Source organism: Canis lupus, chromosome 32, assembly GCF_048164855.1.
Source record: "Canis lupus baileyi chromosome 32, mCanLup2.hap1, whole genome shotgun sequence".
Taxonomy (NCBI): Eukaryota; Metazoa; Chordata; class Mammalia; order Carnivora; family Canidae; genus Canis; species Canis lupus.
The window spans coordinates 20812096-20838917 of NC_132869.1; the positions used below are offsets into that span (position 1 = coordinate 20812096).

The window sequence follows — 26822 nt, forward strand, 5'->3', positions numbered from 1 at the left end:
CAAACACAGTGAGTCAGATTGTTTTAATGTCATCTTTGATAACATGACCAACTACTTCACCCCTGTTCTATAGTCCAAATAGGCTGCTCGTACATCAGGAAAAAAAAAAAAATCTGGCTACAATTAAAGCATTTGATCTATTTACTTTTCTACAATTAATCTAGATATCTATGCAGTCTATTTTTAAATAAGACATTTGTTTAGGGGTTTATTGTAGTTTTCTGACACACATTCATTAGCTCCCGGCAGTAGCCAAGACAAAAGGGAGATCATCAGCCCTGTTTTAGAAATGAGGAAAGTGGTTCATAAAAAGAAGGGCACAGGGTGTGCTTAAACTCGGGTGGCCAGTAAGTGGTTAAAACTGGGCCTCAAACCTGCTTTCTTGTGACTCAGTCCATTCCTCCAAGGCAGTACTAAAGTCCTCTGACCCAACACAGTTCAATTGTGGCCACAACAAATCCTGAGTTTTAAATAACTTGAAGGAGAGAGAGGTGTTGGCCAGACACTTCTTAGAGTAGACCTTAGGCAACAACGAAATACTCAGAAGAATATTTTTTAAGATGGTAGTCTTAATTTTAAATTTCTGCTTATAGTACATCTTTTAGGTAGCATTTTTGGATTTTTATCTTTTGGGTTACTCCCAAGTTTAAGATCAACTCATGTTAAACAATATGATAACTTTACATTTTTTAAAGTTCTTGTTCCTCCAGAAAGGCCTAGACCTTGCCTTGCATACACAATGTTTTCCCTTCGTTTTTCTTTTTGTTTTCTCCTCTGCCAACTAACTCCCTCTCATCAGGTAGTGGCAAAGCACGATCAAGAGATCACCCTATATCAAAGATGATAACAGCAAGAGAAGTCAAAACACCAGGGATTATGTCTATTATGAACAAACGAGAAATTCAAGACCAGGGCATTCGACTACTGTTTCCCACGCATGCACCTCAAGGGCTGGGTATGTATAGTTCTGGTCCTACAACCTCTGCTGCATTGACATCTATGGGCACCGGTTTCTTGCTTAAGGGAAGACCTGGAGGAGCAAGACGGGGAAAAGAAAATGAAGGAAGAATCCTGTTTGCCCCCACAGAAAGTACATTCCTTTGGGGATATAGGGGATATTGTGGAAGTTTAAAGATTTATCTAACCTGGTACTTGAATAAAAACTAAGACTCCGCCCCCCCAAAATTAATTGTAAATAATATTTTGCTTAAGATTTACAGCTATAACCTGTACATACATGTGATAAAAGATAAATTATGTGAATAAAAACTTAACCCTCAATCCAAATGAGCACCATGACTACAAAACACCCTACAAAATGACTTATTAGTAAAATCTAAACTAGAATTCACCAATGCATCAGAGCATGGCATTTTTAATTTCTCCTTCTGATCATATTCTATGTTTATACCATATCTCAAACAAATCAGGTCAAATATTATGAAAATGCAAAGGTTACTAATACCTATAATCGATTTGCTTTTAGATTATTGAAATGTTTTTAAAATTCCAAATATAATAATAAAGCAATTCAAATGGAGGAGAAGCTGTTACTATTTCAAAAATAATTTAAAAATTGGGACGCCTGGGTGGCTCAGCAGTTAAGTGTCTGCCTTTGGCTCCAGGCGTGATCCTGGAGTCCTGGGATCAAGTCCCGCATCAGGCTCCCTGCATGGAGCCTGCTTCTCCCTCTACCTGTGTCTCTGCCTCTCTCCTTCTATGTCTCATGAATAAATAAATAAAATCTTTACAAAAAAAATTTTTAATTGATTTTACTTTTCCATTTGTTAAAAAAATGACGACTCAAATATGAAAACATAATTTATTTTCTCATTCAGGCTTTTGTAGTTTATTTTACAAAATAGCAGACAAAATTTGGTTCTTTATATTAATACAGAATATGTAATACATATCGAAATATATATATATAGCACTTAAGTTATAAATACATAGCAAAATCAGCATCACTTAAACAGCAACCATGTATTTCACATACTTAAGATTTCTCAGACGACCAACATTGTTTTCAGCTTGAATATGTATATAGTCTTTGATGCTTTATGTTAACTAGTATTTACAAAAACTAGTCTAAAAACTACCATCACCTACAAAAGTGATGAGCTTTAGGATATAATTTTGCTCTCATGCCATAATAAAGACTTAAAATTATAGAAAGCCAGAGGGAAATAATCATTTCAGTGCAATTGCAGTAGGTGGAACTACTAAACTGTGATTTAAAGGATGTATGCTTTTGAATCTTCAGTTGTTGTTTTCGTTATGATCCAAACAGCTCTCAATCCAGGTTAGATTATCACCCTTGATCATCTAACTGTGATAGAGGGAAGTTGCATAGGGACTTTCTTCATCTCTGAAAAAAAGAAATTCAGCATAAATCAGTGTTTAAAAACGATATTCAGAAAACTAATACATATACTTATATGTAACTTAATATCCACTTGCCAAAGAAGGGTAAGAGTTTATTATTTATAATATTTTGCAGGTCTGGGAAGTTGTATGAAATGCAAATACTCATACTCATACTCAAATACTCATTTGGGTATACCATATTATATTATATTATATTATATTAAATGTAGATTATATTATCTACATTTCATTGGCATCTCAGTTATTGGAATAAGGAAGGGTACTTGTAAAAAAAAAAGAATGGTACTTGTTATATATTTATATTTTTCTATTACATTTTTAAAAAACATTAAATTATAAAATTATTATATTCATATTTGTTTATATTTGTTTACATTCCACCTTTTTCTCAAAAGGACTTGATGTGCTAACAACCAAGGGCATACATATAATAAGATGAATTAGATAGAAATAAAAAAATCAGGATTAAGGGAAGGAGAAGGATACAAATTTATTAACCATAAGAAATACTGTAGTAGTTGAACTCAAAGCCAGTTTTACTTGTAAGCTTCCTGACACCCATGGCAAAAAAGGAAATACAACAGCTTGTGCCATTCTTGGAATCATAAAGGAAAAAGAAAACCAATTCTGTAGAAAACTAGTTGCCCTAGTATCAAATTAAAGAACAAAGAAAAAAGTTCACATGAAAAACACCCAGTAACAAATAATGGACAATGTCTTTGACAAATTGCATTAGGATCATGTTCCCTCGGGCACTGCTTCCTTTGAAGGGGTAAACTAGATGTTTCGCTTGGCTGCTATCCAGAATTGCTGGCTGGACAGTTATGCTACTAAAGCAAAGAAGCAAACTTTTTATAATAAGTAACAGAGACAAAAACAAGTACATTGCAACAGATAAAGCCCTAAGCAGAATGTAGTAGCTCTTTTTAGACTTCATATGTTGAAAATGACTTTCCAGAGTTAAAGTTTTTAAAGAAAAAGAAAGAGAAGAGCAAAGAAGAGAAAACAAAACAAAACGTAGCTAAGCAAGGACATTGTAATTTATTCAGCCTCTGACATTTTACCAGCGTATTTTTACCTGCTCTCTTCTTTTAGTTTCTTGGCTGCCTGTGTTGACAACTTAATCTGCAAGTCTAGTCTCTGCAGGAAATCTCTAGCTGATACTTCTTCAGGCTGTACTGGCTGAACGTCGGATTCTTGAGGACTAGGAGGAGAGAGGTCTTCCCCAGCTGCTGTCGGCTCTTCTTCATGAGAAAAACTGCTACCAACAGTTTCACTTTCTGGAGAATCTATTGAGTTAAGCCCATTAAACGACAAAGGCTTCTCTGATATAACTGGGATGTTCAAAGTTTTTTTCAGAAATATACAATCACTGGTAAACAGTTTATTTGCCCTTTTAATCTGCTCCATCTAAAATAGAAAAAAACAGTTATATGTAAATAAATCCATTAATAGGGTTTATTACACAAATAGAACTAAAAATATCCAGGCTCAGAATATGTGCAATGCGTTCTCTGGATTCCAGATTTCTAATTTGGGGTTAGTCACTGAAAAGTCTAATTTCCCCCACTAAAATACTTCCCTTACGACAGCTTTTACCAAGCAGCCTTAGATTCCTGAAGTTGAAAAATGTAGAATTTTTAGCACTTATCTAAAAAATTCCATTCTTGTTTAAACATTTCTATCATTTGATTAAAAAAAAAAAACAGTACTGTTATTTTACTTACAGAGTACTTCCGCTGTCTCTGGAATTATGTTTGGTAAATAAAATGGATACAGGAGCTGGTACAGAGATAAACACAACATTGCACATTGCACATGCAAGAATGGTGTAGACTGGGGCTCCAGGCATTAAGAAAGGCCTCACCGAGAAGGTGGGGTTCCAATTTTGATTCTTTTGACTTTAGATGGGCCCTGAAGAACAGGTCCAAGCAGTACAGGTAAGGAAAAGAAGAGGGGAGTACATTACATACAGTATATCTCATATTGTTGTGTCTCCACCCACCCACCCATGGAGTAGCATTTTTTTTATTTTTATTTTTATTTTATTTTTTATTTTTTTGGAGTAGGCATTTGAAGATCCACTTTACAGGGATGCCTGGGTGGCTCAGGGGTTGAGCATCTGCCTTTGGCTCAGGTAGTGATCCCGAGGTCCTAGAATTGAGGCCCACATTGGGTTACTCTCAGGGAGCCTGCTTCCCCTTCTGCCTATGTGTCTGCCTCTCTCTCTGTGTCTCTCATGAATAAGTAAATAAAATCTTTTTTAAAATTCCATTTTACAAATAAAAGAAACAAAACTCAGACAGACTGTGGACCATCGAACCATCATCATAAGACTAAGAAGTGAGAATTTAATATAATTTCTATATCCTCAAACTCTTTCCTAGCCGGTGGCTGCCTCCCACAGAGCCAGAGATGGGGATGGGAGGTGGGGCTGGAAAGGGAGGATGGAATCACACACGTGGTCTCATTTAACCTTCCCACAGGCTTGGGAATCTGGATTTCAAATCCCAGCTCTGCCAACACCAACCATCTCCACATGAGCTTGCTGCTTCTTTCCCTCAGCCTATGTCCTTGTGTGTAAAACAGGTGTCACCTACCTGTCACAAGGTTGTCGGAGAGATTAAATGAGAGATCATACACATACTTGCATAGAAGAGACTGACAGACACATGGACAGACAGGATACAGGTGAGAGAAAGAAAATATTTAGCAGAGCACCTGGCAGATGATATTACGCTGTTTTCCAATGAAGAAATAAAGGCACACAACAGATGACTGATTGGACCAAGGGCCTATGGCTCTTTAAATGTGTGAGCTGGAGGGACACCCGGATCACTCAGTCAGTTAAGCATCTGCTTTGGGTTCAGGTCATGATCCCGGGATCCAGCCCCACTTTGGGCTCCCTGCTCAGCAGGAGGTCTGCTTCTCTCTCTCCTTGTGCCCCCCACCCCGCTGCTGCCATATTCTTGCTTGATCAAATAAATAAAAAAAAATCTTTAAAATAATAAATGTGTGAGGTGGGATTTCTGTCCAACTCTGAAGTCCATACAACACCAGGATAAAAGCGCATGACTAATGGGACCAAGTTATGGGATCCTTTAATGCCAAGTTGATTGTGAGTGAAAAAATTAGATTTTTTTTAAGCGCCAGAAACAAACTATAGTTGATTACTAAATGAACCCTGTATCTCCTGATTTTTTTTAATTTTTATTTATTTATGATAGTCACAGAGAGAGAGAGGCAGAGGGAGAAGCAGGCTCCATGCACCGGGAGCCCGACATGGGATTCGATCCAGGGTCTCCAGGATCGCGCCCTGGCCAAAGGCAGGCGCCAAACTGCTGCGCCACCCAGGGATCCCTGATTTCTTATTTTAAGCTGAATCTACGCAAATGGCACACTTAAAGCTTTTTTTTTCTTTTAAAGATATTACATTAACCTATCTCTTGGGTAGGGTGGGTAGGGTGGGGTGGTCTTTTGTATTCTAGTATCTGGCTAAAGAAGAAAAGGGTGAGAGAGAGGCATGGATAGGCAGGTGCATTTAGAAGACAAAATTAAAATCTGTAAATCCTAGGTATCTCTGGTCTTTGATTTGAGAGATTTAAATAACTTGGATACCTTATCCATAGCAGGTTCAGGTATATTCTACTCTGTCTTTAATACCCCTTGTTTTTTGCCAGCTAGCATCCACATCCTCCATCTTAGTCTGTGGGCTTCCAAAGGCATTGGCAACCCCCTCCACACACACTCCAGGGTGAGCTTATGACTCATTCTTGCCCTTTGGAGTGCCACAGTGTCCTGGCTTTCATGATAGGTCACAGTCCCAACATGGAACAATTCAAAGATGCAAGGAGACTTTTTCTGGGTCTGGGAGGGGAAAGGTCCTTATTTTTTCCACTGGAAAGAGCATCCATCCCTCCACTTCATGGAAACTGACAACAAGGCCATCTTGGAGGAGAGCAATCAGTCCTCTGAATCAAAGCCTGAAGCCAGAATACCCTAGGGTCTTTCAGTTCCATGAGCCAATAAACACCATTTGTGTTTGTTTTTTGCTTAAGCCAATGTGAGTTAGGTTTTCTGCCGCTTGTGAATCAGAGAGCCTTCGTGATACAGCACTCTCTGAAGTGCTTATTGGCAGGGGCCTATTCTTTCCCAGAATAATGATGGAGGACAGAAACTGACAGGAACACCAGATCTGATTGTTGAGGCAGGGCTGAGAACATCATGCATATACTGTGAGTGCCTTCAGGGCAGCACTTTTATTTCTGTAGCTTCCCTGGGGCTAAAAAGATCTTGGACACCCCTAAGTGCTTAAGATAGAAGGATGGATAGATGGATGGATGAATTAATTAAAACAGGTCAGAGAAATAGGCATAAAAGATGAACCCACGGAAGTAACCAGAAAGGGACAATAAGTCATCTGTTGTGTTACTCTCCCTCTCAACACACCCCCACCACCCCACCCATCCCCAAGTCTTCTTGAGCCTGTTTCTGAATCCCAAGAGGCTGACCTCTTAAGAGCTGCATTATCTAAGCCCCCTTGTCCTTGGAATTCTGGTGGGTGTTCCAAAGGAAGTTATCAGCAGAAAGATACAGCACCATGCAGGAGTCCAGTGGCTGCATTCCCTTATGGCAGAGTTCCTGCCAGGTATATGGTCACTCGTCCAAGGCTCCAGCCCTCCTCTTGGCAGGGACACCACTTCTTCCCCTTGCCCTTCAAGCCTAGGGGTAATGTCTCCCAGCTACTGCTAGTCTCAGATCCTTCACCATCCCTTGTTTCCATCAACCCTGCTCACACTTCTATAAATGTTCCTTAGCTAAATTCTCTTTGGCCACACACCAACCCCCCCCTGCCGAGCACACTGTTTCCAGCCAGAACCCTGACCCATACATCTATCATTAAAACAAGACAGGCCATCACAGCCAGGAAAAGGGCCAATGATGGAGCATAAGACAAGGTGACTGAGTCAACAGCTGGGTGTAGTCAAGGAGCACAGGGAATGAAGGGCAGGGCTCCCTTGGTTCCTGTGCATCATCCCATGAATTCACTCATCGATGTGCATCTTTAGCCTACGAGTTTCCTCAAGCCAGATACTGTGCCATCTCCCTGTCAGTGTCAGCAGCAAGTATGTAAGATGTACATTCACCCTATGGTCTAGACAGGACATAAGGGATATCCAGATACAGTTAGCATCAAGGTGGGGACCAATCTAAGGACTGGCAGTTTTGAGCCTGAAGATGAAAATAGGTAAATGAACTTAGTACAAGGTAGTAGTTAGAAACATGGGCTTCAGAGCCATACTTTCTGGGTTCAAATCCCAGCTCTGCCACTTTCTAATCATTCCCTCTTCTGTTTTCTGTAAAGTAAGGATACACACAATAGGATCATTATGAGGATTATGCAAATTAACTCGTGTAAAGTATTCAGAACAATACATAGCCCCCGAAAGTCCTCAAAAATGATAATAGCTACTATATTATTATTAAATTGGGTTAAAAGTGAGAAAGTAACAAGTAAGGGCAGGTCCTAATATGTATTCAGCAAATGAGAAGGAGAGAGGTAGGAATTTCTCACAATAAAAAATATTTCTCCTACAAAGTAAGAATACATAAAAATATTTTTCATAAGACCAAGCCCAGATAAATAACATTATATGTTGTTGCCCCGAGGTGTGTAAGCTTTATGTTTTTTTTTCCCCCCACAAAGGTGATAAATTTGATCTTAACTTGTTCTCCTTTACAAGTAGTGACTTAAACCAACTGAACAGGCTGCAAACTCAGGATTTGTAGAAAAGTTAAGGAATAAACCAGCCATGCAAAAAGCCAGGAAAAGAAAAAAAAAGCATTCCAGTGAGACAGAAAGAGCAGCTGCAAGACCCCAGCCAGGAAAAAAAAAAAAAAAAAAAAACAGTGTGGCTGAAGTGTAGGGAGTAATGAGCAAAACTCCAGGCCACATACGGCCTTGAATACCAAGGTAAAAAATTGGATTTTATTCTATTTATTTTTAAAGAAGTTATTTATTTATTTATTTATTTATTTATTTATTTATTTATTTATTTAAACGACAGAGAGAGGGGGCAGGCAGGGGATGGGGCAGAGAAAAGAGAATCCCAAGCAAACTCCCCACTGAATTTAGAGCCTGATACAGGGCTCAATCCCAGGGCCCCAAGACTATGACTTGAACTGAAATCAAGAGTTAGACTAACCGACCAAGCCACCCACATGTCCCAAAACTTGAATTTTATTTTAACTGTGATGAGAAGCCACTGGAGGGTGAAGAAAAGGAGTGACACAATCTGATTACAGCTAAAGATCATTCCGGCAGCTTTGTGGAAAATGAATTGGAAAGAAAAAGGCATTAATGGAAACAGGAAGCCTAGTCAGGGGGAAAACCTCACCAGCACAGACAAGAGACTAGAGATAATCTCAAACAGTGAAATGATGTTTTAGGAAGGTTATATACTTTTATCTGAACATAGATGGATCTAATGTTCTGGGAATGTCACCTCACATTAAGCTGAGTCATTAAGCTGATCCAACCCAAGGAAGCGCTGGAAAATTCTATGACTTTCCCACCTGCCCTCTGTTCAACATTTCCCAATACCCAAATTTTATTTTATTAGTTATTTATTTAGCCAAGGACAGAAGTAGCTCAGATGCTATCCTATGAAAGTTTGAAATTCCTCTGAACTTTTGTCTCCTAGGTTCAGAAATAGAAACCTGGGGTTGAAAGATCCTGTTAAAAGTTAAAATTTTTCAGATCAACTAGGTGGCTCAGTCAGTTAAGCATCCTACTCTTGATTTCAGCTCAGATCATGATCTCAGGGTTGTGAGATCAAGCCCCATGTAGGACTCTGTGCTGGGCGTGGAGATTCTCTCTCTCTCTCTGTCCCTGCTCCCCCCTACCTCTTTCTCTGTCTCTCTCTCAAAAAATTGAAAAAAAAAATTCAATACATGAAGAGGCCTCTAACAGATTTCTTCTGTGTACAAATGGGCTTCCTAGAGAAATAAAGAGGAGCCTTCATTAAATCTCATCCAGTGCACACACACTTGTCAGGAATGCTACAGAAAAAAATTTAAACACTAAAGCTCTAGAACTACTCTAACCCTGGAAGTCCACCATTACCAAGACTAAATGATTACATTAATGGTAAATGTCCCAGTGAGTTCAAATTCTGCAACTGTAATAGAAGGTCATCAAGTTTTGTTGTTAAAAACATGTAGAGAATAACTATAGTTGCCTCAAGTTTTGGATATCACAAGGATTTGATTTGTTACAGCCTTTGAAAATTGCAGTTTTCTGGCAAAGTCACAATGCAGACCTGGGTTGTGTCAGGAACACACAAAGCAAAGAGCAGTAAATTAGAACTCTTAGAAGACATTATGATCCCTTTTCTCCATTCTCCTCAATATATAATCTTTCCTCTACTCTGTTGCTAGTTATCCTTCTAAAACAAGATTGGATCACACCAGGCCTTGGGTGGATGGTGGAGAAGGGATTACCTTTGGGGAAACCATGCTGCCTTCAAAACAGAGCCCAACTCCATGGGCTTTTTAAAAAAATTATTATTCAATTTATTCAAACTAAAAAAAAAAAAAATTCACCTACTTCTCCCACCCCTCTGTTCCTAATTTCTAATACCCAATTAATGTTGAGAATAGAAAGTGTGACCTTTTTAGAGTGACACAGAACTACTCTCTATTTCTCATAGGCAGATGAATAGGGGGTAGTTATAGCAATCATATTGCTTTCATTTCCAGTCTCTCCCAACCAGGACTGAATAGCTAATAGGGAAAAGGATTTATTACTTTTCCATACTATCTCAGAAGAACATAAGAGATTCCATTTATATGAAATGCCCAGAAAAGGAAAATCTATAGATTAGAAAGTATATTTGGGGTTGTCTGGGGCTAGAGAAGGAGACAGAAGTAAGGTCAATGGCACAGGGTTCTTTTCAGAGTGATGGCACTGTTCTAAAATTCGATTGTGATGATGGTTGCACAACTCTGTAAATGCCCTAAAGGTCTTTGAATTGTACACCTAGAATGGTCGAATTTGGAGGTATATAAATTATACTTCAAAGAAACTTTTTTTTAAAAGATTTTATTTATTTGAGAGAGAGGGAGAGAGAAAGAAAGGCAGCATGAGCAGCCGTGGGTGGGTGGTGCCAGAGAGAGAAGCAGACTCCCTGCTAAGCAGGGAGCCCAATGCAGGGCTCAATCCCAGGATCCCAGGATCATGACCTGAGCCGAAGGCAAACACTTAACCAACTGAGCCATCCAGGCACCCCTCAATGAAACTGCTCTTTAAAAAGAATACATGAGGGGTTGCCTGGGTGGCTCAGTCAGTTAAGCATCTGACTCTTGATTTCAAGCTCAGGTCATGATCTCCAGGTTGTGAGACTGAGCCCCAGTGGGGCTCTGTGATGGTTGTGGAGCCTGCTTGGGATTCTCCTTCTCCCTCTGCCCCTCTCCCTCTGCCCCACTCCCTCTAAAAAAAATGAAATAAAATAATATAATAAAAAGGATATATGAGGATCTATTAAACTCCAAGCTACTAAAGGCAATTTTATCATACCTCTCACTACAATTTGCACCACTTATTTATGGTTCTCTTGCCTTTGATCAACAAGGATCGGCAATATCTACCAGCAGCAGGGGCTAACATCATGAACACGAAAGATTTACATACATTTACATTTCTAATTCGCAACGCTTGTCCCTAAAATGACAATCATTTCACCTTTTCTCAGCAAGGTAACTTCTTTTCAGGGAAGTGTTAGGAAGTGACTAGGGCTAGCAGCTTCCTGGAAGAAAGCAAGAAGATCCTGGGAATAAAACCAGACACGAAGTGATTGAGGGCGTTGGCCTCTGGAGAGGAGAGAGGACAAGTAAGCTTCCAGGAGGAAGCAAAGAAACAAAGAAAAAGTTTATGCAAATAATAGGTTCCCCTCACTGCCTCCTGTTCATTTTTCATTTGAATACTGTTCTCTGGATATTTTTTCAGGGTTTCCAAATAAAAAGTCCACAGTGGCTGTCTAGAGCCGGTGAGTTTCCTCCAGAAGCTTGCATCCGACTGAGAGGAGCAAGGATCACCACAGACGCCGCCGCCGTAGGTAAATCTAGAGCACGGGGTTAGGGAAAGGGCCTTAGTGTCTCAGTAGTGATAGGCAGAGCCAGGGAAATTCCAGCCCAAGCAAATTCAAGTCTGAGAGCTCAACTGTATTTAATAGTTTCTCAACTCAGCCCAAATAGTTTCAGTTTCCCAGACCACTTCCTCAAAAGTCTCTTCAGTAGAGATACTCAAATATAAACCTATGTTTAATTCAATGTTGGGGGGATGGAGTAACTGGGTATCGGGCACTAAGGAGGGGACTCGATGAGATGAACATTGGGTGTTATACTACATGTTGGCAAACTGATTTACATAAAATATTTTTTAAAATAGTAATTCAATGTTAAGACGTCCTGCTGGTAGAAGGTAAGAAAACCAGCACCATTCTTTCTGTAGACTGGAGAGCCAGCCTCAAATCACACTTTGCAATTCCAGTCACTCAATCCCTAACCTGGGCTCCGTCTTTCAGGGTCTGTTCAACTCCAGGACTTCATGATTTCACACCAGTCAGGCCTTGGATTAGATCTATACGTGTGGGGAGGGCCCCCCATGTGCCAGACTCAGGCTAGGCACAGGATGTACAGTGATGAGTCAGACAAGCAACCTGCTTCTCTAGTAGCTACAGGCTAGTGGAAAGCAGTTAGTAGATAAACTCACCATGAATAACAAGAGGACAGCATGTATCATCCTGTAGCCCTAACGTGTAACACAAGGACTCAAACAAACCAGGCTCAATAAAAATAGGTAAAAAATAATTTTTAAAATGCCAGTTATTAATAATTCATAATGACTTTAAAAAGGATGTGGGAAAGGTCCTTCAGATGTTTTCTAAGGCACTGACAGAAGAACTGGAGTCCATCAGGTGTCAGAGCTGGCCAGGTTCTCGAACATCTGCATTCTTCTTTCCTACAGAGAAGCCTCCTGGATCCCTGGTCCCATTTCTAGGGCAGAGATACTCAAATGAAACAGCAAATAAATAAGCAGAAAATACACAGCATATTGGCAAATCATCTAGAATCCAACCTCTTCCCACCACTGCCTTGTCTGCTGCTTTGGTCTAAGCTGCCATTTTCTCACCTGCATTATTACAAAGCTTTCATCTTATCTGGCCTCCCTGCCTTGGCACTTGCTCCACTACAGCCTGTTCTCAAAGCAGCCAGACTGATCCTCTTAATGCATAAATCAGATCATCTAATTCTGTTCAAATTCCTCCAACGCTTTCCATCTCACTCAGAGAAAGAGCCAAAGTTATTCAAGTCCTCCAAGGCCCAAAGTGATCTGGTCCAAACACACCCTATTGCACTCTAAGCACCAGGTATGCTATTCCTGGAACCCGCCAATATGCTCCCACCTCAGGGCCTTTGCACCACTCACTGTTCCTGCTGCCTGGAATGTTCTGAGATGTCTGCACACCCTCACCTCCTTGCATCCTTCTTGGTGAGGTCTTCACAGCCACACCATTTTAAATTACGGCCGGCTCCAGAAGCCCTCCTTCTCTCCCTTCCCTGGTTAATTTTCTTTCATTTTCTTATCAGTACCTGACATGTAACATATTTCCTTTGCTTACTTACGGTCTCCACTGACTAAGATATAAGCTCCATTAGGGCATGGATTTCTACTTATTCACTAATGTATTACCAAAAAGAATCTGGAAAAAAAGGAAAATGAGATGAATAGTAAATACTGTTGGGAAAACAAGACAGGGAAGGGGAGAGGGTGTGTAGAGGAGGGCTGTATATTCACAGAGAGTAGTCAGGAAGGCCTCATGGAGGAGACATGTAAGCAAGAACTTGAAGGCAGTGAGGGAGCTAGTTACAGCCAAAATCAGCTCCATAATTTGCAGGGCCTAGTGAAAAGTGCAAATGCGGGGCCCTTATTCACAAAGTATTAAAAATTTCGAGATGGTGGGGTACCTGGGTGGCTCAGTTGGTTAAGCACCTTCCTTCAGCTAAGGTCATCATCTCCAGGTCCTGGGATCAAGCCACACGCCAGGCTCCCTTGCTTAGCAGGGGATCTGCTTCTCCCTCTCCCTCTGCGTCTTCCCTCTACTCATGCTCTCTTTCTCTCCCTCTCTCAAATAAATATTTAAAAAAAAACTTTTTTCAAGATGGCAATAGTAGAGCATTACAGCAAGTACAGGGCTCTTCTAAGCACGGGGCCCTATGTGACTGCACAGGTCATACACCCATAAAGTGAACCTTCCCTGCAGCTATCAGGGAAAGAGTGTTCCATACAGATGGAACAGCAAGTGCAAAAACCCCAGGAAGGGGACGCCTGGGTGGCTTAGCGGTTTATGGCCTGCCTTCAGCCCAGGGCGTGATCCTGGAGTCCTGGGATTGGGTCTCACTGCGCTCCTTGCATGGAGACTACTTCTCCCTCTGCCTGTGTCTTTGCCTCTCTCTCTCTCTCTGTCTCTCATGAATAAATAAATAATCTTAAACAAACAAACAACAACAACAACAACAAACCAGGAAGGACAGTGCTTTGGGAACAAGAAAGAGGCCATGCTTGTAAAACATGAAGATTCCTGGATTCCTTTTCTGGGTATCCTGATTCAGTAGGCTCAAGGTCAGATAGGATTCTTTATTTTTCATTTGCCCCAGGGCATTCTCCTATTCAGGCAAGTTTGAGGAACACATCTATTCCCACATCTTGGGATGTACCCTGCTGTTGCCGGCCATTGAGCATCACTTCAGATAACCAGTGTCCAATTTGTTCCCCTGGAAACCCAGGGTTGACAACCAGATAGATCTCCATCTTCACCCCTTGTCAGAATATTTGTTCTGGGAACATTCTTGTACCTGGTTCTTAGCAGTCTCTCTGTGCTGATGGACTGAAGTTGTGCCTGGATTCCCTGCTGGGGGGCTGGACAGCTGTCATCAGCAGACAGGCTTCCCTGAGAGCTCCTACTCCTCTAAGTAAGACAGCAGAGCCATTGGCTTTTGCCAGACATGAGATGTTAAAGCCAAAGTTCGCCTGGACTGATTCTTAATTTCCAGGTGTACTTTCTTGGGTCTCTAAATCTGCAACATATCATCACCTACTCCTTTAAACAATAATTTAAATATGCTTATGACCTTGGCAGTCAATATGAGAAACTTAACGACCTCAACTTCTTTCTGTTCAGTCAGGAACAGAAAAAAAAACTTTTCTGTCTTTTTAGCTTCCACCTCAAATCTCAATAATGAATAAATTCAGCTGATATCTGCATATGTTAATTAAAGCAATACTATCACTTCACTGTGAAAGTAAGAATTATCACTCTCACTAGCTCTACGTAATCAGTGGGAGAGTCTCTAAAAATGTCATCAACTATAGTTCAGGCCCAAAGTAAGTGAAATACATGTAATAAACCAGTGGTTCTCAATGAAGAGTGAGTTTCTTCCTAGGGCACATTTGGCAATATCTGGATGGGAGTTGGGCGTCTTACAGGCATCTAACAGGCAGAGGTCAGAGATGCTATTAAACTTCCTACAATGCACACAGCACAATCCCCACAGCAAAGAATTACAAGGTCCATAAGATCAGTTAGAAGCTATTTGTGGCTATATGTTACAGTTTCCAATTCATTATACTGGAGCTTAATATCTTTAAATCAAGTCTTGATGAAAGTAGTACAAATCTGGTTTATGCTTTAACCAAAAGGGGTGATAAGGTTATGAGTAACAGGATCTGTATCAAGGGAAAACACCGATGAGAAAGCATTTGATCAAAGGGAGGGAACTGTCGTGAGCGGATGTTTAGGAGCTCTAAACCACTCTGGTGCAGGTGCAGAGGACTTTGGGCTGCAGGGAGACGGCTGTGAGGTAGGGACCAGGGAAATAACACTTTTCTAGATATTGTGGATTCCTGGCGCAGTCTCCCTGGCCCAGTAGGTATGACACATAGAAACCATACAGAAGAGATGTTCCTTCTTCAGTAACCAAGGTGCTAAGAGAGCTTTTGCTAAGACTGGGATAGAAATTGCGGTGGAAATCAGAAGTAACGTCTTGATAAAAGCAAATGCTTTATCACTGTGCTAATTCAAGCTGCTCTCAATGGATAAACATTTTCAGATAATACCCTTACCTCTCATCTGTCTTTCCTACTGTAAAAAGGTTAATTACTCCCACCTCCAAGGCTTATTAGGATAATCAAATTGAAGAAAAACAAGATGGAACAGGACATATGTAATGCCGGGCATGCAGCAAGGCATTCAGCAGAAAGTGGCTATTGATATTCCCCAACTCTGCTTCCCTTTGACCCTCATCCGAACCAGGCCTTACTGATGTACCCAAGAATTGTAGTTCTATGTTCACATTTAGAAACTCCCAGGAAGAGGGAAAGGGGCTATTCCTGGCATGATAATAGCCGTATATGCCTGCACAGTGAGATCCCTGGTCTTAAAATGTTTAAATCGTAAGACCCGCTGGATCAACATACAGCACCAAGTCAAAGGTGCAAAATAAATTAGTCTCTGTCATTCTGTGAAGGGCCAGAAAGTTTCACTTTAGGAGAAGGATACAGATAAGATCGCCTTTCTTCCCATTGCTGTCTAAAGTGTTTCAGGAAAGAACACTGGAAACTGATACAGAACTCAATGTAAAGAGGCCGTCACATGGCTCAGAGTTAATTATAAGTAATTTTAATGCGACAGTGTGTTCCCTCGGATTTCCATGTTCTTCCCAGAGGTGTAATGCAATATACCTGGGACACACACGCTTATAAATGTATCATAAGCACAGCTCTCCAGCTCACCTAGAGCTCAGTTCTGGGCTGCTGCTAAGCGACAGGTGTCACATTCACAGTTGCCAGTGAACCCAGGGGTGTAATTTCACTTCTAAATAAAGCAGCATAATCGATAGAACCAGAACCATCCTGCGGAAACAACTACCATCCCTGACTCAGCACAGCGCCTGTTTACAGAGAAAACAAAATCCTCTGGAGCCCGAGTGCACACCTCTCGGCTCGGCTTTGAGTAAACACGCACTACGGTGGTGTGATCCGGCCTGGAGATCGGGTGGTCGCCGCTCCCGGGTCCTCGCGGGCCTCGCTCACGCGTCCGGGCCGAGGCCGGGCAGGTCCCCCGGAGCTCGGTGCAGCGCCCTGGGCGGGGCGCGGGGGCTCTCGGCGGCGGGGCCCTCCCGCTGCGGAGCCGGCCCCCAGCGCGCGGGGCGAGCGCCCCCCCGGCCGCCGGCCCCCGCGCGCCCCCGCCCCGCGCGCCCCCGCCCCGCCGGCCCCAGCGCGCCCCGCGCCCCCCGGCCCGCGCGCCCCCGCCCCCGCCCCCGCCCCCGCGGCGCGCCCCGCTCACCGTGACTCCGTACTTGAGCGCGATGCCCTGCAGCGTGTCGCCGGCGCGGACCCGGTGCTCCACATGGCGCTCGATGACGCCGGCGCCCAGCGGAGCCCGCACGCTGGCCGTGCTGCCGTACGAGCGGGTCTTGGTGCGGGCCAGGCTCAGCGACAGCTCGGCGTCCTCGGCCTCGGAGCCCGAGCGCGGGCGCGGCGGCGGCGAGGGGCCGGGGGCCCGCGGCGCTCGGGGGCCGCCCTCCCGCGGGGACGGCGCGGGCGAGGAGGCCGCCATGGGTCCCGCGGAGGCCGCCAGGTCGCGAAGCTCGCCGAGGGGGCGGCGCCTCGTCCGCCGCCGCCGCCGCCGCCGCCGCCGCCGCCGCTTCCTCCTCACCGGGGCTGCGGCCGGCCGCTCCGCGGGGGCGGCGGGCTGGAGGCCGCGGCGGGGGGCTGCGGGCCGGGCATGGCGGGCGCCCCCTCCTGCGTGCGCCGCCCCTCCCCGGGCGCACCTGCAAGCGGAAGAGCGAGACGGGCTCCCGCGGCTGCCGGGCGGCGCGGGCCGGGGGGCGGGGGGCGGGGGGCGGGGCGGGGGCTCTGACGCCCGCGGGCGCGGGGGGCCGGGGCGGCCTGCCCTCCCCTCCCCCCACCCCTCCCCTCCCCCTCCCCCACCCCTCCCCCTCCCCCCCCTCCCCGGAGGGAGCCCTGCCGCGACCGCCTCCCACGTGGATCCCGGCAGGCAGGCGCCGGCCCTCTCGGCCCCCCAAGCTCTCCGGTGAAGGAGGCTTCTCTCCCCCCACCCGACTGCCCTGATGACCTCAAAGTCCACGTCACAGAGAAACATTAAGGCCATTCATTAAACACACAGTTTCTCCAGGCCCATCTCCACAGCCTAGAGGGGCCGGGCCTTGCAGCATCACAGCGGGAGGGCTAGGCCTTTCAACACTACGCCAGGTGGGTAACCTCCTACTAACCCTCCGGCTGTTGGGGTTCCACGCTTCCCTGCACACCAGTGCCAGTTGTGGTCCTGAGCGGCCTGGAATGAGTGACTAGTCAGCCAGTTCCCCAGGCTCACCGCGTACATCCATTCTCGTGGCTCCCTACTTAAAATGTGCCATCTGCACCCATCATTTTTTTTCTTATCAGTTTCCTCTTTAATATGCTGAAATCATAACTCTTCAAAGTATTATCATTAAATCCACCAAAGACCTCTTATCTGTATTCTTCATCTGAACACTCTCTCCTCAACACTCCGGTTTCTGACAGTACCCTACACAGAGTGGAGTGGGGATGCATTTACTAGAGTCTGAAGCCGTGAATCCTGTTGTACTCTGGACAGCTCTACAAGAGGAGGTACTCTACATGCAAGTCGGGAGACTGGATGTCACTGAGCTGGACAGAGGCAAAGGCTCTAGAGCTTTGGAGACACCACAAAGGATAGAAGAGCAAGTGGTCCTCACATCACTTGCTCCCACTCAAAGATCCTTCAAAGGCTCCCTGTGGACAGCAGCACTAACATCACTCACATTGGCACCCAAAGTATTTCTACTTTTATTATCCATTCTCTGGTCATATCCCATCTACAATTTATCCTGTACACATCCTGCCAGACAGAACCACTTGAACTTGCCCCCTCTTCCCTACCTTCCTGTTTGCATATGTTATACCCCCACACACCTGTAATGCCCTGTCTCTATTTTTTTTTAAATAGGCCCATCCCAAATGATACATCCTCCAAGAAATCTTTTCTGATTCTTACCACGTGTTTCCCTTCCCTAACTACTCAATTGTTTCTTCATTGAATCCCGAGGTTCAAAGGTAGTTTGTACCTCTTGTTTAGCATTTAACTTCAGCTTTATGTCATGTACTTATTTCCTCTACATGTTCTCCAGTGTGGTGTAACTAGATCTTATTCATCTTTTTAGCACCAGCAGTGCCTATCTCAGAGCCTCTAATAAAGCATCAAAAGTAGTTGGAATGAGATATAGTAAAAAGATCTTGAAAACTGAATTGGATTATTTAGCAAAATTGTCCATACATGATCTCTTGAGTGGTATCCATTGTGCCCATCGTGGAAACTATAAGAGAGCATGAAAGCCAGAGTTTTAATATGTAATGAAATCAGGAAATACCTCAAAAAAAAAAAAAAAAAAAACTGTCCTCAAAGAATTTACAACTTAGTAGTGAAAGAGCATATAGCATGTCTTCCACTAAGGAAAAGTTTACAAGAGCTGGACATTTTTGAAGATTAATGAGCTGGGTTATATGAGGTGTTATTAGGTATTCTTTGGAAAAAGTTCCATGATCGATCAATTAATTGGGGAAAAACTACAAGCTATATTTTCCTTTTGGAGATTCACAATGCACATTAGGATACTGAAGGTTCTAGAAGGCCTACAGTAAAGTAAGCTATGGGTTTGGCTTAACATTGTATTTCCCGGCAGCCCTGGTGGTTTAGAGGTTTAGCGCCGCCTTCAGCCCCGGGCATGATTCTGGAGACCCGGGATGGAGTCCCACATCGGGCTCCCTGTATGGAGCCTGCTTCTCCCTCTGCCTGTGTCTCTGCCTCTCTCTCTCTGTCTCTAATAAATAAATAAAATTAAAAAAAAAAAAACATTGTATTTCCCAAACTCATTTGACCATGGTATCCCTCTTTCTCAGAATGTCTGTTTGGGAAATGCTAAATAGACGGGCAATACATAGGCCTAAGGGATCCCTGGGTGGCGCAGCGGTTTAGTGCCTGCCTTTGGCCCAGGGCACGATCCTGGAGACCCGGGATCGAATCCCACGTCGGGCTCCCGGTGCATGGAGCCTGCTTCTCCCTCTGCCTGTGTCTCTGCCTCTCTCTCTCTCTCTGTATGACTATCATAAATAAATAAAAGTTAAAAAAAGTAAAAAAAAAAAAAATAGATAGGTCTAAGTAACCAGGAAGATGACTTTGAGAAGAAAGGTATTACCAAAAGACAGAACAGTAGGTACCTAAAATGAGGGGCAGAAAATGAGCCAAGTAGGGGTAGGGAAAAGGCTAGTTGATGATCACTTAATTCCTTTGCAAAATGATCAAGGCCTCTGTAAAAGTGAAAAAAGAAAAAAAAATACAGAGAGATTCAAAAGACATCCCATTTCCCTCTGATAAGGGCAAGTTTCTAAGCTGTCCCTGTTATTTTCCACTTCTCCTGCCCTAAGAGATCCTGGATCATAAAACATCTCCAAAACAGTTGTAAAATGCTCTGAAATAAATCCTACACCACTCTCAGAATTTTCTCCATTTTTTGTGACTCCTTTTTTGTGATCTTCACTAGTGTCCTGTAGATCTCAGGAATTAATCAGCTTGAATTAACACGTGTTTGATATTTTATAATTAGGGCTCTTTGTAAGGTTTTTTTCCTTCCATATGGGGGCTGTTGGCAAATATTTAATCTTCCTGTAAACTTTATACTGAATTCTCCACAATCCAAATAATAAAAGTTAATATCTACAATTTGTGGCTTAGAATGAATTTTATGTATATTTATTTCTCCTCCTTCAACCAGAACTTCAATATTGGTGTTTTGTGTATTTATCTACAACACAGAACAAATCTCACAATTAATGGTGAAGCATTAGAAGCATCTCCTTTGGGAGTGCCTGGGTGGCTCAATTGGTTATATATTTGAATCTTGATCTCAGGGTTGTGAGTTCAAGCCCTACATTGGGCCCTATGCTGGGTACAGAGCCTACTTTAAAAATTAATTAATTAAAATCAAAATTAAAAGTTTTTTTTTTAAATTTCCTTTGAGGTCAAGAATAAGAAAAAGAAGCCTTTAAAAAAATATTTGTTTATTTGATTGAGAGAGCACAGCAGGGGAAGGGACAGAAGGAGAGACTATCCAAGCTGACCCCTGCTGAGCATAGAACCCGACCTTAGGCTCAATCTCACTGCCCATGAGATCACGACCTGAGCCAAAACCAAGAGTTGGACCAGCTGAGCCACCCAGCACCCCAGAAAAGAAAGCCTTCTAATGCTGTTTCTATTTAATTTTATTCTGGAGTCCCTAGCCAATGCAATAAGAAAGAGAAGAAAGGGAAAGGAAGATGGGAAAGAAATAAACTGTTGATTATTGATAATTGACAATACTAAAATGTCTATAGGCAATACAAATAATGTCTACATTAGAACTGTTCAAACTTCAAAGTTATAAGACAGAAAGAACATCAATATGCACATATCAATTGCATCAATCAATCAGAAAATATAATTGTGGAAAAGATGATCTAGATACCAAAAAAAATTACAAATAAAGTTATGAAAAGGAAGGCACGTTTACAATGAAAAAACTATAAAGTTCGACTAAAAGATACAAAATAAGATGCAAATAAAGCAGATATATACCACACTTATGGGTGAGAAGATGAAAAATAATGAAAATATCATTTCCTTCCTAAACTAACATATACTCATTGAAGTTCCAACAAAAATCCCTATAGGGTTCTTCAAAGGATATAACAGTCTTATTTTAAAATAAGATCAAGAGTTAAGAAGAGCAAGACAGTCCTGAAGAAGAATGAGAAAGGGGGAATTACCTTCACAGCCATCAAGACTTACAATGCAGCAATGAGAACTACACCATGGCAGTAGTGCTGCCAGGGTAGACAAACATAACAAAACAGCAACAAAGAAAGCCGAGAAACAGGCCCATACATATCAGAGAAAGTTAATCTATAGCAATAAATGCTGTTGGCACTGTTACCATGTGAAAAACAGAATCAAGTTATATCTCTATCTTATACCATGTACCAGAATCAGTTAGAGATAGAGATTATAATTGGGAAAAAACAAACTATAACACTCTTAGAACAATATCTTTATAACCCTGGGATAGCAAAAGATCTCTTAAGCAAGATACCAAATTACAAACCACAAAGAAAAGAAAGACTGGTAAATTCTATAATCAACAATAAAAATTTCTATGCTTTAAAAGGTACCTTAGGGCACCTGGACGGTGCAGTTGACTAAACTCAGTTCAGGTTGATCTCAGAGTCATATGATCCAGCTCTGCATCAGGCTCTGCGCTCAGGGAGGAGTCTGCTTAAGATTCTCTTTACCTCTGCACTTCCCCCTGCCTCTAAAATAAATAAATCTTTTTTTAAATAAAAGGTATTTTAAAATTTGAATAGATGGGTATAAAATGGGAAAAATATATGAATACATATAACTAAATATTACTATCCAGAATATATTAAAAATGCCTATGAGTTATAAAAAGACAAACACTAGAAAAAATGATCAAAATTTTTCAGAAGCTAAAATTCAAATGGCCAACAAACCTATGGGAAGATGCTCAATGCTATCAATAAGCAGAGAAATTCTATTTAAAGCTACAATTTTATAGGCACAAAATTGGTAAAAATTAAAGAACTAAATAATTCTAAGTACTGGTGAGACTGCCAAACAAAAGGAAATCTCAACCGGTGTTAGCAATCAATATAAATTGGGGCAACCACTTTAAAGAGCTATGCATCAGTATCTAGGAAAGTTGAAGAAGCACCTATCTGGAGTTCTGGTTCTGGCAAGCTAGAGGGTCTATCTTACATGAAGTCTTCCTACTACAAGTATTTTCAATTTGGATAAATTTTTTATTTTTTATTTATTTTTTTTATTTTTTTTTATTTTTATTTTTTAATTTTTATTTATTTATGATAGTCACAGAGAGAGAGAGAGAGAGAGGCAGAGACATAGAGGGAGAAGCAGGCTCCATGCACCGGGAGCCCGATGTGGGATTCGATCCCGGGTCTCCAGGATCGCGCCCTGGGCCAAAGGCAGGCGCCAAACCGCTGCGCCACCCAGGGATCCCTGGATAAATTTTTTAAATGAAATTCATAACTAAACTGGCAATTTAAAAAAGGGACAGCCTTATGTATCAAAACAAGAAGGACCTGAAAGCTAGAACATAAACGACTTGCCTAAATTAACATATAAATATATAGAAAGTCTGAATAGTTCTTATAACCATTAAGAAACCAGATCAATACTAGAGTTAAAAATCTTGGTACCAAAAAAAAAAAAAAAAAAAAAAAAAATTCAGCCTTGCTGGAAGATTTTGTCAACCTTTTCTTTTTTTTTTTTTTTAAGATTTTTTCCCTTGTGATAAGAACTTTTTTTAAAAAAATTTATTTTATTTATTTGTTTGAGAGAGAAAGAGCGAGAGAGAGCAAAGGGAGGAACAGAGGGAGAGAGACAAGCAGACTCTGTGCTGAGCACAGAACCCCCAGGCAAGGCTTGATCCCCCTACCCTGAGACCATGACCTGAACCGAAATCAAGAGTCAAATGATTAACCAACTGAACCATCCAGGCACCCCTTCTATCAACCTTTTAAGGAAAACAATAGTCCAATCTTATGTAAATTATTTCAGAGAACAAAAGAAGCAGGAACAATGCCCAACTCAATTCATAGAATGACCACACACCCAATCTAATGATATAATCATGACCCAAACCAGCTGAGAAAGGCATCACACTCAGAAACATGGTTGTAAGATCTTAAGATATTAGGAAGCCAAATCTACAATGCATACAAAAGATAATCCATTGTGAACAAGATGACTTTATTCCAGAAGTTCAAGGGTGCCTTAATATTAAAACATTAACAGATTATATGATAGAATAGATAGAACAAAGGAATGAATCTAAGAAAAAAATGAGTAAGAATTTATAAAGAGAAAAATTTAAGTTTACTCTGATACATTAAAGAAGACTGAAATGAAAAAAAAAAACTATGCCATGTTTCTAGACAGGAAGACTCAAAATCATAAAAAAAAATACTCTAGAAATTGACCCATATATTTTATGCAGCAGTAATTAATATCGCAATATGAGTTTGCAGGGAACATGACAGGCTAATTCTAAAGTTGATGGAAGAGCAAAGACCCATAGATAGCCAAGATGCTTCTGAAGAATAAGGAAATGGAAACTCTCCTACCAGATACTGAGAATTATTATGAATATATTATGAAGATATATATATTATGAAGAATATTATGAAGATATATATATATTATGAAGATATAATACTTAGGCTGTTATTCATGCTGGAAGACTAATAAACATCACTAGTGTACCCAGAAATAGAGTCACAAATGTATGAGAACTTCATCCATGACACAGGGACACTGCAGATCACCGGGGAATGGTCTATGAAATACATGATGTCAGAACAATTGGTCATCCACATGGATGGATCTCCTACCAAACAGAAAATCTAATTTCCAACGGATTACAGACTTCAAAATAAAAGATAAGACTCATTAAACTTTCAGAAGAATATATGGAAAAATATCTTTATGATCTCAAGATAAGAAAATACTTCAGCAAGACAAAAAAGCATTATTCATAAAGAAGAAATTGGTAAGCATAAAAACTTTAAAATTAAGATCTTTTGCTAACAAGAAGATACCTTAAAGAAAAATTAAATTGGAAACTAGGAAAGGTACAGGCATCCCAGGAAACAAAAAAACTTCGAATGAAATCTTTGAATTATACTTTATCATTCAAATGCCAAGCTAGCTTTTATATGAAAATCAGGAACCAAATAGATTCTGAAATCTAGGTACTCTTCATTATCTGAACTCAGTTATCTGAATTCAGAAACTGTACAAACACTGATAATAAAGAATGTTTAATTTGTAACATACACAACCAACCAAAGTTAATATCTAGAATATTTGAAAAGCTACTTCCTATATAACAACAACAACAACAAAACCCCAATAGCGTAACTAGAATTTTATAGAAGAAAAAAATCCTAGTGGTGAAAAACACAAAAAATGCTCAAACTCAGGGTGCCTAGGTGGCTCAGTCTGTCTAGCATTTGCCTTCCGCTCAGGTCATGATCCCAGGGTCCTGGAACCAAGCCCTGCATGGGGCTTCCTGCTAGCAGGGAGCCTGCTTTTCCCTCTTCCTCTATGACTCCCCCTGCTTATACTCTCTCTCTGTCAAATAAATAAATAAAATATTTTTAAAAAGCAAATAATGATATTTTTTAAAAAGAAAAATGTTCAACCTCATTAATAATCAGAAAAATTTGCTGTAAGACCACAAAGAGTAAACATTTTACGTTCACCAGATTGACAAAAATTAAGTTTGGCAAAACCAGTTATTTTTTTTTATTGGAGTTCAATTTGCCAACATACAGCATATCACCTACTGCTCACCCTGTCAAGTGCCCCCCTCAGTGCCCGTCACCCAGTCACCCCAACCCCCCACCCACCTCCCTTTCCACCACCCCTTGTTCAAAACCACTTATTGATGAAGATGTCACTTCTTAGTTCCAGGGTTTGTTTGTTTTCAATGCTTCTTTGGGGTTTTCTACATAGACAACTATACCATCTACAAACAAAGGCAGTTTTACTTTTTCTTTACCAATCTTTATACATCTTCCCTGCAACCCTTCCTGTCTTATTGCACTAACTAGGACTTTTAGTCAACGTTGAACAGAAATGGCAAGAGGGGACAACCTTGCCTAGTTCTGATCTTAGGAAGAAGGTATTTCCCTTCTCATCATTAAGTGTGATGTCATCTGTAGAGTTTTTAAAACTGCTATTTGTCATATTAAGGAAGTTCCCCTCTCTATTCCTAGTTTACTGGAAGCTTTTTATCATGAATGGATGTTGGATTTTGTCAAATGCTTTTTCTGTACCTATTGATATGATTATATGATTATTTTCCCTTAGTCTGTTAATTTATTTAATGGATTACATTAACTGATTTTTTTTAATGTTGAACCAGACTTGCATACCTGGAATAAAATCCCACTTGTCTTAATGCATAATTCTTGTTATACATTGTTGTATTAAATCTATTAACATTTTGTTGAAACCTTTCGCATCTAGTTTCTTGAGAGATATTGGCTTGTAATTTTTCTTTCTTGTAATGTCTTTGGTTTTGATATTAGGTTGATTCTTGGCACAAGTTAAGAACAAGTTAGGAAGAACAAGTTAGGAAGTATGTGCCATGCTTCTTTTTTCTGGAAGACATTTACAGAGATTTAGTATCATTTATTTCTCAAGCGCTTGGTAGAATTCAGAGTGAAACTGTCTGGGCCATGATAAAACTAATAAAGACTATAGTAGAAATAAATTAAATGTAGACTAGAAAAACAATAGAGAAAATGAAAAAAAAAAGTTATTTCTTTGAAAAGATTAACAAAATTGACAAACCTTTAGCTAGACTGTGACCAAGGTAGAAAGAGAAAAGACTCAAATACTAAAATTAGGAGTAAAAGAGGGGATATCACTATTGACATTACAGAAATAAAAAAGATAATATTATGAAAATTATATGCCAACAAACTAGATACCTTAGATAAAATGGATAAATTCCTAGGAAGACATAAACTATTGAAAATGACTTAAGAAAAAATACATATTCTGGGGATCCCTGGGTGGCGCAGCGGTTTGGCACCTGCCTTTGGCCCAGGGCGTGATCCTGGAGACCCGGGATCGAATCCCACGTCGGGCTCCCGGTGCTTGGAGCCTGCTTCTCCCTCTGCCTATGTCTCTGCCTCTCTCTCTCTCTCTCTCTGTGACTATCATAAAAAATAAAAAAAAAGAAAAAAAAGAAAAAAAAGAAAAAATACATATTCTGAATATATGTAGAAAAAGCAGTCTGAATTAAATTTAAATTATTATTAAATTATTATTTAATGATAATAATTATTTTTACATTTCTGAATTATTTTTAAATTTCCAATAGAGAAAAGCCAATGCCCAAATGGCTTCATGAGTTAATTCTACTTAAAATTTAAAGAATTAATTAATACCAATTCTTCACAAAAACTTCCAAAAGATAAAAAAAGAAGAGGGAACACTTCCTAAATCATCTATAAGGCCAATATTACTCTGATACCAAAACTAGTCAAAGACATAAAAAAAAACACAAAACTACAGACCAACATTTCTTATGAATATGGAAACAAAAATTCTCCACAAAATACTAGCAAACTAAACCCAACAACACGTAAAAAGGATTATACACCATGACCAGATGGGATTTATCCTTGGAGTAAATAGTTACTT

At 41.0% G+C, this 26822-nt stretch overlaps 2 protein-coding genes across 9 annotated transcripts in view; one reads left to right on the forward strand and one right to left on the reverse strand.

The window, feature by feature from the left end:
• Positions 1 to 1808: 1808 nt before the first annotated feature.
• Positions 1809 to 18167, reverse strand: LYSMD2 (LysM domain containing 2). Of its 8 annotated transcripts, none has more exons than XR_012022451.1 (4): positions 17743 to 18153; positions 16807 to 17280; positions 16241 to 16398; positions 3662 to 3798 (listed from the first exon to the last, which is right to left on the reverse strand). XR_012022451.1 is itself a non-coding variant. In XM_072808524.1 (3 exons), exons 1-3 carry the CDS (start codon positions 17064 to 17066, stop codon positions 2326 to 2328), a joined length of 648 nt encoding a protein of 215 aa, XP_072664625.1. In that variant the 5' UTR covers positions 17067 to 17081; the 3' UTR covers positions 1809 to 2325. The 8 variants fall into 8 exon arrangements, 6 of the variants coding, with proteins under 6 accessions (XP_072664625.1, XP_072664629.1, XP_072664628.1 ...); XR_012022452.1 differs by lacking the exon at positions 3662 to 3798 and adding an exon at positions 12465 to 14417 and having other exon boundaries at positions 16794 to 17280; positions 17743 to 18158; XM_072808524.1 differs by lacking the exons at positions 16241 to 16398; positions 17743 to 18153 and adding an exon at positions 1809 to 2368 and having other exon boundaries at positions 3467 to 3798; positions 16794 to 17081.
• The window catches only part of TMOD2 (tropomodulin 2), a 76332-nt gene continuing 67089 nt past the window's right edge, over positions 17580 to 26822 (forward strand). The window contains exon 1 of the mRNA XM_072808522.1: positions 17580 to 17722. The gene's annotated coding sequence lies outside the window, so the exon portion shown is untranslated. The remainder of the gene's footprint in view (positions 17723 to 26822) is intronic.